This window comes from Scomber scombrus, chromosome 7 (genome assembly GCF_963691925.1).
Source record: "Scomber scombrus chromosome 7, fScoSco1.1, whole genome shotgun sequence".
NCBI classification, from domain to species: domain Eukaryota; kingdom Metazoa; phylum Chordata; class Actinopteri; order Scombriformes; family Scombridae; genus Scomber; species Scomber scombrus.
In genome coordinates, this window is record NC_084976.1 from 17,133,077 (window position 1) to 17,147,588 (window position 14,512).

At 39.5% G+C, this 14,512-nt stretch overlaps 1 protein-coding gene across 1 annotated transcript; it reads right to left on the reverse strand.

Moving 5' to 3' along the window:
* Positions 1–278: 278 nt before the first annotated feature.
* On the reverse strand, positions 279–12,774 carry cdh17 (cadherin 17, LI cadherin (liver-intestine)). Its single transcript, XM_062422523.1, has 19 exons — positions 12,727–12,774; positions 11,074–11,130; positions 10,435–10,530; positions 10,046–10,183; positions 9,793–9,928; positions 8,040–8,198; positions 7,512–7,664; positions 6,300–6,505; positions 6,038–6,169; positions 5,800–5,944; positions 4,987–5,196; positions 4,823–4,899; positions 4,554–4,739; positions 3,636–3,880; positions 2,430–2,560; positions 2,041–2,265; positions 1,823–1,933; positions 1,246–1,362; positions 279–1,117 (listed from the first exon to the last, which is right to left on the reverse strand). The coding sequence occupies exons 2-19, from the start codon at positions 11,119–11,121 to the stop codon at positions 1,026–1,028; spliced, it is 2,607 nt and encodes an 868-aa protein (XP_062278507.1). The 5' UTR covers positions 11,122–11,130; positions 12,727–12,774; the 3' UTR covers positions 279–1,025.
* Between the last annotated feature and the right edge of the window lie 1,738 nt (positions 12,775–14,512).

Genomic DNA, 14,512 nt, shown 5'->3' on the forward strand with positions numbered 1-14,512 from the left:
TGCAGCACCCTGGCCTTAACTGCTCAGCGACAAACCGGCAGGCGGGGTGGAGGAGGAGGAAGAGGAGTAGGAGTAGGAGGAGGAGGAGGAGGAGGAGGAGGGAGAAAGACAGATGCAACAGTACTCACTGGAAAAATAGAAATAGAATAGAAGGCTACCTGATGAAAGAGAGCAAAGATGTCACTGATCACCTGTAGCACCACGCGTCTGCCCTGACGTGTTCACGCACCCACACAGACAGAAACGATTATCATGAGTTCCCAGTTTCTTTGTTTATTGGAAAAAAGAACAGCAACTGTTTATTTCTAAACACAGTCATTACTTCTCATCAAGTATTCAGGGTATTAACCGTCGCTTAACATTACATTGTTTACAACATAACATGTTTCTGGCTATATCTCAACATTCAAAATTTAGATGTTACATTCAAGCGGAAGTAAATAACAAAAACAAGCTCTGGGGCACGTTGACAATCTGAATCATTTGAGATGATGAAACAGCTAATGAAACAATTTGAGTCTGGGAGTCACATTTTTAATAAATTAAGTCAACGAGCAGCATAAAAGCTTGATTAGATTGGGAGGACCTGACAGTTTAATTTAGTATGCACAGCACTGATTAATCAAGCTTAACTCTCTCTTGTACATAAAATAAGATAAGATAAAGTAAATGCGTGTGTAAAAAAACATGCCTGTATGGACTTTTTTGAGTTTTAGACCTTGAGAGGGAGGTCAAGAGTTATGTATGTATTTATTATGTTATATTAATTTATTTTCTTACCAATTAACAGAGAAAAACACTAAATGAGCAAGAATGATCTGTTGTTCCTTGTCAAATGTTAAAAAGACTAATAGAATAGAATAGACTAAATAGAATGAAGCCTAAGATTAGAATAAGGTTTAGAAAAAGGGTTGATTTAGATGTTCAGGTTAGGTAATAGAGAGTGCACTATGCCAATGAGCCCTCATGAATACGGAAATACAAATATGTGTGTGTGTGTGTGTGTGTGTGTATGTGTGTAGTCTCTACATCATGGGGTTCCTCTCCCCGTCTTCAGTCAGAGCTGTCCTCTTGCCTCCTTTATTTGAGCGTTTCACCACAATGATGAAGGCAATTACTGCACAGAGACAGAGAAACATCAGTCAGTTATAGCAACACTAGACAATAACATTATTGTAGAGTGCTATGTTCCCCTATAGACAGAAAGAAAATTAAAAAAAAATTTAAAAAGTGTGTCACACTCACTGCAGAATCCTATAGTGCCAGCAAGGATCCCAATGGTGGTTCCCATCCCGTATTTGAAACTGTGTTCAGCTGGTGCGACGTAGCAGTAGCCTAGCTCTGTGCAGTTACATACCCTCACTGGTGTATAGAGAGTAGAGAGCAACACACACATGCATTGAACCATCATCAGAAACAATGATGTAAAGTGTCATTTGATCAAATGAGGCTGGCTTTTTCTGTATTTTTCATGCTGTCACCAAATCCCATAAAAATAAAAGACATTTTATCATCTCATAATAGTTCCGGATTTCCCTCCATCCTTTTTAGCTCTCAGCCACAAATCTGTTTTTCCTCCTGATTATATAACTTCAAAAAACTGGTAATAAAAATATTTTTACATTTAAAAAAAAAAAGAAGCTCAGCAGTCTCCTAGAACAGCTGAGACCTGTACTTTTTTGCTAAATTTATGCAAACAGGAGAAAATACAGAATTAGTAGGATCAATTCACTACTGGTATTTTTATGTAACTTGTTGACACTAGAAACTAGAAAATATTACCAGCTGTACCCTTTAAGATTAACTTAAAGAATGAACTCACCCTCAAAGCTATGTGTGATTCCCATGCCTGCGTTATCTTTAACGTTAATGGGGATTATGAAGGTTTTATCCTCAGTTGGTGTTTTCTTCAGGGTCAGTTTCGCCGTTGTTCCTGCATGATACACACAGACAAACAAGACTGTGATCACATCTGAAAGTACAAAAATCCACCTTTCTACCATCCTCAAATGTGTTTTTTTAATATCTTATATGTGTTACCATCAATAGTTTGCAGGTTCCAGTTGGGGGATTTCTTGCCGTGGGCCAAGGAGAAGATGAAAGGCTGAGAGAAGGGGGGGCTGTCTGCATCGTGGGCCTTGATGATGACAGGTTCAGGCTTCACTACGCAAATGAAGGCCTGGTTCTCCTTCAGTTTGGGGACATTGTCATTCACATCCAGCAGCCTCACAGACACAGTGCGCTCAGCTGATTTCTCTGGGTGTTCTGCAGAGGGAAATTGCAGGGCAGAAATCATAACATCAATAAAATATATATCCTTTAATAGTATTAAGACAGGTACTGAATCAACTTCCAGAAATGCTGTTTCAGCACAAAACTATGTGGTTGTTTTAATAACTGACCAGTAACATGTCTCTGTATTATCTTACCTTTTTCAAAGGCAATGACGATGACTTCAAAGGCCTCCAGGGTTTCTCTGTCCAGCTTGTCTTTGGTCTTGATCTCTCCTGTGGCAGCATTGATCTCCAGCCAGCCTTGAGTGTCACCATCCAACTTAAAACTGCAAGAACACACAACAGCAGTTAAACAAAAATCAACACAGACGATATCAGAAAGCGTCCGTGACACACCAGACGCTCAACTGGTAGCCAAAACAAATCAATAGTCTGTTTTGTGCACATGTGATCAAACCACAAACTAGCCGCCAGAAGGAATAAATTATGTCAAGTTCTAAGTCAAAGCTGATCTAATGGAACTATTTCTAAGCTATGAGAGCATAAACACATGTGGCGTGTTTATGCTCAGGCTTCTATCATGCAGAACATCTTGTTAAAGTCTGGCTCAAAAACTGCAAAAAATGAACATGGTGTCAGTGTTTTGAAGTCTGTGTTTAGGTTTACAGCTTGCAGCCTTGTTGGTTGTTAATGTAGCCAAAAAAATACAAACTTGAACAAAGGTGTAGGGCAGGGAGATGGGTGCTGGGTGGAGCTGAGGTGAGCACGAGGTGACTATGGTTAAATGTAACACTCTTATTATGTCTTGCAAACACACTTCCAAACATACCTACAGTTAAACCTTATTTATCTTTTTAATGAAAATATTTTTAATTGCCTCCGAGGAACATAGCAGATGTATGATACAAAAAATAAATACTATTTAGACAAAATTGAAATAAACTGAAAAAACTGAGTTCTCTTGAAGATACAGTGGCCATTAGAGGAAATGCAGCTTAAGACACTGTGGTGAGTCGCCTTCTTTGTGTTTTATTAGCGACGTTTGAACCCAAAGCAGATCATCCTCTGACATCTAATAAAGTGCTACATGCCAGATGGACTACTACTAAATGAATGTACACACTTGAGATTCTGCGTGCGTTAATTTGGTTAAGTATCTGATACTACATACACTTTTATCATGTGGGCATATAAATCCATCTGGGTATGGATGCACAAACAGATGGATGCATATAGATCCATCTGGGTATCTGGATATAGGTACTCTTGTTGTTTTATGTTCCATTGTGTAAATCTGTTGTATTACAAGCTGGCTTGGACCAGTTCAAGACTCCTGTGCAGCTGTTGTACTTGAATCAGTTCTGACTGGGATGCTGAGCAGTTGTCAGTGTGCGTTTCTACCTGATCGCTTTGCCTTCTGGGTCCTTTGCCTCCACAGTAAGCAGCACAGTTCCCTTGGTGGTGTTTTCAGGTACAGTCACATCCAGGATGTCCAGGCTGAATTCTGGGGCCTCATCTACATCAGTGACAGACACAGTGACGGAGGCTGTGGATTCTATGCCGTACTCAATACCTTTCATCAGAGGCTCAGGGTTACGAGCATCAATCTGGAGATTGTAGGTGAAAGTGGACTCGAAATCCAGAGGCTGTGAGGAGAGAAGCAGGCTGGTTAGAGAGAGCAGGAATAAGGGAGGTAGAGAGTATTGAAGGTCACTGCAGAGTGGAGCCTGACCGATATATTGGTCAGCCCATTTTATTTTCTGCAGCTGTTATTTGTTTGGATAAACGCTGCCATCACAAGTGAGACATAAGCAAAAGTAGTGCTGAAACAATTGGTTGATTAATCGATTAGTCTATTGAAAACATGTACTACACATGCTAATCATCAATTAATTGTATTTTTAGTAATTAAAAAGTATTTTTCAATCAAACATCAAATGTTCACTGGTTTCAGCTTCTCAAAGCCATTGAACACACTACATTCAGATATTAATGATGCCAGTTTATTATTAACCCCTTAAATGTGAAGATTTGCTGGTTTTATCATTGTGATCTAACATCTTTGGGTTTTGTGAACTGTTGGTTGGACATAAGCAAGTAAACTCAAGTTTTACTGTTTTCTCACATTTTATCGTATAATCACACAAGTAAGTAATCAGTAATGAAATTATTGCTAGTAGCATCCCTATACAGGAATATATCAAACAAATACCAGACAAACTGTATGAGGTTTATTGTGAATGTGTTAAGGACCAATGTATTGTATGAAATCATCTGTGTATGTTTAGGTAGGAGATTTAGAAAATGGAGATACTATACCTTAGCTATGACCACATGACCGACACCTTTGCCGTCTGTTTCCACAGTGAAAACGTCATCATTGTCGCCACGGATCTGGAAATTAATAAAGGAGCTGCCGCTGTCTGGGTCATCAGCATCTGTGGCTTTGATGGTAAGCACTGTGTGTCCCACAGCTGTGTCCTCCTGTAGAGTGAGGCTGCCATACTGCACACCAACACACACAGAATCAGCATGAGAAGTAAGCATCAGGTCGCACTCAACACTCCACGTGCTGTTCATATACTTACATCATTCTTCTCAAACTTAGGAATCTCGTTGTTGACGTCAATGACTTTGATGACGACCTTACATACTGTGCTGAACTCTACAAGACAGAAGCCATGAGTATCTCACCTTGGAGTGAAAACCTCTACTTACAGGTGTGTTTCATCACATAGCATGTGTGTGTTACCTAGGTCGTTGACTCTGACATTGAGGTTATACACCTGCTGGTCCCTTCGTCTAAGCAAGCGCAATGTCTTAATTTCTCCAGAAGCAGCATCGATGGAGAAGGCCGTGGGTGTGCTGGATGGCTCTTGGGACTCGATGGCATACATCAGCAGAGAATTAACTGTGCCTTCTTGATCATCGTCATGAGCCACCAGCTTATTAACCAGGCTGCCTGGAACCAGAAGAACCAGTAAGTGATGAGGGACCGAATCTATCAAACTACTACATGTGAAAATTTGAACTTATGTGAAAGAAAACATTTATAATCCATCATTTTACTACTTGTGACCTTAAAATTATATTTATCTTTCTGAATTCATCAAATTCTTTAAAGAGTAGCAGAGTGTAGCCTATTATTTGCATTTGATTTGAGCATTTGATATGTTACACCACTTTTCTTGCATTTATCAGGGGTGCAAATAAGAATAAAGGTGGCATAGATTTCATTTGCAATAACTTTCTATGTATCCTCATTCCACTTGTCAGTGTGGTACAAATGTTTCTTTATTATATAATTGCTTTGATGAACTTGCAGAAGAACTTTCTTTATGTTTCCATTTTTAGGCCATTTTCTATTATTTTATTCATACTTTTTGTCATTAATGTCACATGTGTGTTACTCCTAAATTGGCTCTTCAAATCATTCTTAGAAATTTGATTTTTTTAAAACAGGACAACAACAAACACAACGGAAAACAAATAAATACTGTCTGGATGTGACAACACCCTGACCTTCGAGCACATGTTATAAGTGATATTCAAACACACATCTTACCTGCAGGCTCATCCTCCTGCACTTCAAACACATTCTCCTCACATACTGGCATGTTGTCGTTCACATCCTCCACGATAACTTGAATCTCCATGGGTGGATCCACTTGGTTGTGACCCTCATCCTCTGCCAACACCACCATGATGTACTGAAATAGAATCAACAGAATTTAATTTTTACTCTCCTAAAGACAGTCTTTATTTCTTAACATTAAAAAAGGTTTGTTTCCTTTGTTGCTTACCTGGCCCTTCTCCTCTCTGTCCAGATCCTCTGTCAGCTGGATTTCTCCATCTACTGTGATCTGGAAGGGGAATTTCAGCTCTCGCTCTTTCTGGACTAACCTGTAGACGGCGTTGGGATCATTAGACTGGACCTGAACCCAGAGAGAAAGGGGAAAGTCAGTCAGTTACTGGATGTAAGAGCAGCTGTAGGGTAGTGAAAGTACTTTAATGTGTCTGCATTTGTGAGATTTGTGTAGAATTAGTTTTTGTGCCTTGCCACACCTTTGCGATGACATGAGGATAAGCAGCCTTTAAGTTCTCTTTAACTAATATGGGTCCAGGGTTAACCCAAAGGTTTTGCTTTATAACGATTTGAACTCTGGTGTTTCCACTCAGCGCAGTCTGTGTCGCTCCTCCCTGGTCCTGCACGCGCACAAATAGGGTGTAATCTGGATCATTCAGGGGGTCCACGTTCTGCCTCCTCATCTCTGTCACCACACACAAAGGAAGTTGAAGGTTGCAATTAGAAACATTGTATGAGTAATGAAAAGTGGAAAGGGACAAAACCACAGTAATCATAGAAGCTAATGATGACTTAACCTCTCTCCTCGACTGAACTCATCAACTCAACATCCAATAAATCACACCACCCTCAATAATCACTGACATTGTTTAATCTGTATATCAAAACTGACACCATCTGTCACCCTGTGACATCATGTGCTTTGAAGTGGATCCTATGAGTGGGATCACTCATGACTTCTGAGATTTTAGAAACAAAAAATGTGAGTATGAAGTTGTGCGTCACACTCTACTACATTCTAGTGAATTTTTAGAATTTTCTTGTCAGGATTTAAAAAAAAGATTGTTCAAACTTTTCTTGTAAAATTCTACATTGTTTTCAGGCTTCACCATCCAAGAAAGCTGCTCCAGACTAGGGCTGCAACTTATGAATATTCATATTTGATTTCAAATATATAGAAGCTATATATTTACTTACCATCATTGATTGATCTGCTGATTATTTTCTCAATGAATAAATTAATTGTTTATATTATAAAATGTCTTAAAATAGTGAAAAACACCCATCACAAATTCCTAGAGCCCACTGTGATGTCTTGTTTTGTCTGATCAGCTTTCCAAAAATACTTAGTTAACTATCACAGAAAACTAAGAGAAGCAGGAGATACATTCTGAAGATGGAATCAGTGATTTCCTTGCCATTTTTGCTTTATTAATGGCTCAAACAATTCATTAAGACAGTTGTTAATGAATTTTCAGGAAATCTTTTAATTAACAATTAATTGTTGCAGCTCTACTCTGGACCAGTGTTTTTCCTCCTGGGGCTCATCATCAAGCTCTGCAAAAGCCTGATAATGACCCCTTCATTTGAATCAGGTGTGTTGAAGCAGGGAAACATCTAAAACATGCAGGGCAGGGGTACCCTACGTCCAGGATTAGAAAATACAGCTCTAGACCCATCTGGACACAAACCTGATCTCTGCACACAGGTGAAGAAGGGGTTTTCTTCAAAGGGGATCCCTTGCTCGGGACAGTAGTCGTTAAACCTTGTCTTCAGAGCATCGATGCTCTGATCCTGTCCTCTGCCATACTGGAAAGCATCTCTGGCCTTCAGCATCTTTTCTCCTGTTAAAGAAAACACCCACAGCAAACATCACATCAGTATGTTCCTGCACATCAAAAACACGTCTTCATGTAGATCAGCGGCTGTCACAAAGGTCTAATGTCTGAGAAAAGTGATAAAAACTTTCCCTCAGCGCTCACAGATATGAACAGACTCACAAAGACTCAAAGTAATCAGCGATCAACATCACGCGACACATTTAGGCAATCTGCCTCCAATCAGTGTTAATCTTGGGCACACAAGATGAGCTGTGTAATCTGGATTTACAGTGGCACTATACTGCCAGATTACAGGCAGAGATGGACAGATCACAGACATTCCGACGGAGAGCGCATCTAATTCTGTGCTTCTGTGTATCTGAGGCATGTGTCTATCACCTTCTTTTGTGGTGGAGATCTCTCCAGTGTTGGGGTCTATCTGGAACAGGGGAGTGCTTTGTCTGCTGGGGGTCTGACTGACCAGGCTGTACATCAGATGAGCGTTTGGAGTTTCAGGGTCGTCCTGATCCGACGCAAACACGCGGGTAAATGGGACACCTGGAGCAACAGATAAAACAGATGTTAAATTCTTACCGCAGTGACATGTTGTGCTGGCTTGTTCACTACAATAAACAAACCGAAATATAAAGGTTGCATGATTGGAATAGAAATACTGATAATGTCTCTTAAAAATCCACGGCCTAAAAGCCTCCATGCAAAACATAGTCCAAACAACAGTAGTTTTGAGTTTTAAGCACAGTATAAAAATAGGTTTGCAGCCTTTTTGCCAAAGACACATCATTGCATAGTAATACAGTTGTAACAAGGGACTATTTGAGAATACTGTTGCAATTCCAAAAAATAAGAGCCCACTGCTAAACAGACACCTATTAACCTCCTAGTAAACAGTTTTCCCATTTTGTTTCCCATCTTATTTAACACTTTCTGACAGTAACATATTTATGTGATGTATCAACTGTCCATTGAAGTTATATACTGTTTACACTGAGAGAAATATTTTCCAGCCTGTACCTTTCAATCAAATAGAGATATTACAGAAGTCTTGTTCATCATTTTATACACATTTCCCCAAAAGGCAGCCAATATTTTGTTGGTTTGAACAAAGTTTGCTTGCATTGCATGAGTTTGCAAAGACTGACTTACACATGGTGGTACTTAATCCAAGAACCTGCCAGTTTTCCTTTTCACACTGTTCATACCTCCGAAAGGCAATTTGGTTTTGGCAGCAGGCTGAGAGTATTCGAATGTAACAACAGGGATCCATTTTCAAATCCCAGATTGTTACACAACTGTAACTTTTAACTAAATATAAAGACTAAATGTTGACTTTGATGTCATATCTCAGGGGTGTCAAACTAATTTTAGTTCAAGGGCCACATATAGCCAATTTGATCTCAAGTGGGCCAGACCAGTAAAAACATTGCATAATAACCTACAAATAATATTTATAACTTTAAAATAGTAAACCTTTTGAGTGCAATTTCAATAATATTATGTCTGTTTTTTCAGATTATTTTGCACAGAAGCTGCTGATTGACATTTTGCACAATGAATATTGGTATTCTGGTCAGGGTGAAAAAAAACCCTCTGAAGCAGCAGAAAAATTGTAATAACTTTTCTGCAATTTTCTAACTTTGCAAAGTTATCCACTGGGCCGGATTAGACCCATTGGCGGGCTGGTTCTGGCCCACGGGCCATATGTTTGACACCCCTGTCATATCTGATGTCATATGAAATCTAAATAATCTCTCTGCAGGTTGATTTTCATAATATGTTGATATTAAGAGAAACTAGAGAGTGAACGAGAGGGAAATGAATATAAAAATCTTCGTCAGTACATACGTGTTTTGCGGTTAATGGGCTAAAATATGCAAAAAACAAAAAACAAACAATAAATAATATAAAGGGTCCCTGAAAAGGCAAACAACAAGAAATGTTGGGGGAACGGATTTGATTCAAAAGAGGGGCAGCCATTATTGTTGCCGGTTTGTATCCATTGCCTCAAATGTGCAAATACTGTACAGCTGTGTTAATTGTTAGCAAGAAAAAAATAGCTTTTTGCATAAGGAGTGCGTCCTCTCCCCTTATTTGAGAGCTCCTGACACACACCCACACACCCACACACACAAACCTGCTGGATTATTTTCTTTAACCATAGCTGAATAGACACTCTGGTTGAAGTACGGAGCGTTGTTGTTGATGTCCAACACTTTAAGGGCCACATGAATTGGACCCTCCACTACCTCATCATCTGCCAAAGCTTCCACCTGGATAAAATTACAAACACACAAACAAACATGTACGTAAATACATGTTGATATTTACTTACTACAGTTCTACAAAGAGTATAGTTTTAGGTGTGTTTATAAAAAGACAGACGTTACCTTAATGTTGAAAAGGTTATTTTCTGACCACTTCAGAGGCGCATCCAGGTAGAGCCACCCATCCTTTGAGATCTTGATGGCATCACTGTTTTCTCCACTAAGCCTGAAATTATTCACACTTCCTTGGGTCACCTCAAACTATGGAGCAATAGATGAAAAATGACAAAGGAGAGGGAAAAAAATTGTTATTTTATAGCATTTTGAGACTTTTGAGAAGTACAGCAATTTGAGACTTTGATCACAGATCTGATGAGGAGCATAAAAGACAAACTAAATGTATGCATTTTATTTAAAAATAGTGGTCAAACTTCTTGAACTCCTTCAAACCTAAAAATAAAGAAAAATGTTTTGTCCATGATAGTAAGTTTTGGCTGGGATGTGTATAATACCTGAAACATGGCATAGGGCACTGGTGTCTCCTCTTGCACAGTCAGCTCCATGTCCTTAAACAGGCCCTTCTTGTCCTCCAGACCTATCCCGCCAGCCTTTTAGAGCACATGCACAGAGGTCAAGGGTCATCAAATACAGTACACTTGCTGAAGTAAAAGGAAACCTCTTGAACTCACGCCCACATTTGCCCTTTTCGCTCCAGCTCTGTACAATAACCGGATGTAGTCAGACATTAAGGACAAGTTTTTACAGCCCAGTTATTTATTGAACCAAAATTACATGGCAAGTTGGGAATTCTTATATTCCACTAGAGGACAGGAGAGCAAAGTCTACAGAGCGCCACTAACAGAGCACTGATATTCAGTTTAGTCACATTTTACACAGCCTTTTAGTGATTTAAATAAGTTACCAAAAATGTTCTCATACTGACTAACATTTGTACAGAATAAATCAGCACTCTAGTTCCTATGAACCAAAACATCTCCAAAGATGCTATATGAATAAATTGAAGCATTTATCCACATCCACTGTTTAACAGGTTCCTGGTTTACTATGAATATGTATTGCAGCAGCAGCAGCAGCAGCAGCAGCAGCAGCAGCAGCAGCAGCAGCAGCACTTGACAGTGCTATGTACTCACAATGCTGAACAGGAGTGGGAGCAACAACAGATGCACCTTGGGTGTCATGATCACAGTCTGGGAAGGAAGAGGAAGAAGAGGAGGAGGTGGAGGAGGAGGAGGAGATATGGGGGATAGGAGGTTGAGGAGGCAGAGAGGTGACACGAAGAGGAGGATTTAAATAACACATTTAAATTTCTTTTTTTTTCTTCACCTCATTCGTTCCCTAATTCTTGTAGAAATGGTGACATAGTATTACATAGTCCTTTTAGAAACAATTAAACCCCGTGTGTCTCCATTCAACACGACCTGTTATTGATTCACAAAGAAAATCCATCCTCTGCCCTTGAGAGTCCACATATGTACACGGTATCTCTCTGTCTCATACTTTGAGCTGAACAGGAACAAGTCCTCTCATGTGTGGCTCCGCCTACACAACCAGGTGAGCCGCACACCTCAGCTCAAAGGAAGAAAATGAAAGTCGGCGTTTAAATGCTGTGAAAGATTTGATTTCTTTCAAGCCAGGTACTCAAAGATCAATAACTATTGTGTGTAACCCAGTCTAGAATAATTGTCCTCACACATGCAGTTTTTGTGTTTAAAAACAACTGTCTCTCTGTAGGAGATTAAATCATAATGTTGTCATGACTGACGTATCTTCAGCTTGTCTCAAACAAATTATAACCACAGTTTTACAGTATCTTCAAGATGACTGCAGACTATATACAGCATTTTTTTTAAAATAACATTACATATTACAGTATTTTGCATTATAATGGGAAAAAAACATGACTACTATTCATTAATGTCAAACAAAACTAGCATAACATGCATGAAAAGAGTGTTTTTTAAAACAACACATTTCTCATTAATGTCTTGATGTTTAGGATTCAGTTTCTTATTATTATTGAATTGTTTATGACTCCTGAACTCGCATTGAGCTGGAAAGAGAGAAAAAAGGGTGAAGTCACAGAGCCGCCACAGAAAAGTGAAGGTGACATTGAGTCGTGGCTAATGACCTCTTTGTAGTACAGCAGACTTTTATGGTACCGACCTGATACACTCCTTATTAACAGAACACTAATATTACTTGCAGTTTCCAGCTTTTTTTCTGCCATTTCTTAGTATTTCTTGTCCCACATTGCTAACAATAACTTGCTGACTGGTAAATGTTAAATTGACATTACCAATGTAAAGACATTCACCTACACTGACTCACAATCAGGGAAATAAGTATAAATTTAAATTATTTACTTTATGAATCAAGTGGCAAAGCTGTGTGACACAGTGATTTGGGTGTTGCAGGCCCTCTCTGTCTCCTTTCAGCACAATGACTCGATGACCTTTAATAGTCTAGTTTTCAGCCTCTATGATACCAAATCCAGTGTTCCAGACAGGTAATCTCCCCCAAAAGACTGGAACCAAGAACAACCCACAAACCCACAAAGACAGAGCAGTTGGTTGTCAGATATGCCCACACCTGACACTAAGGCCCTGCCAAAGTCAAGTCAAGATCACAGCCCTCCTTCAACAAACTCAACGCATCACACATTAAAAAAAAAACTATAAAAACCAGTAGATGAAGCCTTGTTTGTCTCCTACTCAAAACCCCAAAATCCACTTCAAATACTCAACTATGCCAAAAGTGGGAGACAGGAGAGTGCAGAGACTTACCTCACCGGAGAGATCGAGCGAGTTACTCCTCTGACTTCAGAGTGATCTGAGCAACCCCATCCTGTCTGGTCAAACGTTAACCCAAGTGTTAACCAGCAATGTTTTATTGGATCTAATGATTGTCTAATCACCCTGCCCCATTGGTCGCAAGCCAATGAGGAAGAAGCTGACAAGAGAGAAAGAGACAGGAAGAACAGACCAATGATACATATACTACTGTAAAAATCCAATGGCACTTAATATTGCTTCACTGATTCACCATAAAGCCTCAACTGCTCATTGTTTGTGTGTTATTGTTCGGAAAAACAAACTTGATTTTGCCAAGTTTTGTACTTTTTGGACCTTGCTTGAATTGTGGCTAACAATAGAAGAATAAAAACAGAATGATGCAACAAAAATCTGGCAAAAAAAATCTGCTGTTTAGCTGAGGTTTTCTAATTTCCCCTCAGACTTTGACCTATGCACCTCTGAACGGTTCCCTGTTAGATTTTCCATTAGTAGCAACACTTGATTAGCAGCTGTGTGTACACAACAGGACTAAGAGACTGCCCTGACAATACATTGCCTCATAAGAATGCAAAGCTTTGTGGTCAACTAGGCTGATTCAGCAACATACCATGAAACTGAAGAACTGAAGATTTGATTCCAGCTCATGACGTTGTCGCTCTCAACTTTCACTTATACAACTAAAATTAGTGAATCAAAACATGTTTTTAAAATGCTCTGAAGAGAGAATGTCAGCCTGATGGTTTATCATTTGGTGTCATCCTTATCTTTATAATCTAACCTCACATATGCCAGAGATTATTTTGCATACATCCTGACACACATGCTACCACCATCCTGGACTGAGAGAGCTGGGCCTACATGATCTAGAGAGCTGCTTTGAAACAAGGTGAGAGATTTGTGTGAATTTGCAACTGTAAAAACAGGCTTCGAGTGAGTCACTGCTTCACAGGAGCAGTATTTAACCAGAACCTGTGACTGCAGTGTTGACGGTTCAGATGATGAAGGATATGAATTAATTCAGATGGAAGCTGCTCGATTACATAAAGCACGGTTCCTTGATAGATATTCTGGCCAAGATGCTCCAACACCATCTGCCTGGCACTCCCTGGACTGAGCACACACTTCCTCTGAATGTTACCTTGGCAACATATTTGCTTGAATTTTACAGCTTTTTCTGACAAAGCTGAGTTTGGGATGTGAGCAGCCGAGTATGATGTTCTGTGTCACACTGTGACCCAAATCTCTGAACGGTGTTCCCGATCAGCTGGCGCGCGCACACACGCACACGCACACACACACGCACACACACACACACACACACACACACACACACACACACACACACACACACACACACACACACACACACACACACACACACACACACACAGGACTAATTTTGTTTCTGAAAGTTCAGCTTTAATGTCATCACCTGACTCATCTTTTATCAGCTTAGTTGTGTTGCTGTTTGTGTGTCTCTTTTGTGTCAAAGCTGAGTCATCCATGGTAATATTTCATTAGTAAGATTCAGATGATGGACAAACGGGACAGTTTTTTCCCCCACAAATGGGATGATGTCACTTTATTTCAATAAGCAATACTGAAACGACTTCCAAGTAGCAAAATACGGTACATTATCAATCTGATATCTATTTACAGAAAGTGCAAAATACAACGTTTTATAAATTAACTGAAGGTAAAACATGAAACAATCATAATACAAAATAAATCAAGACCACACTTATTTCAATAGCTTACAACTGGTAACCTTAGCACT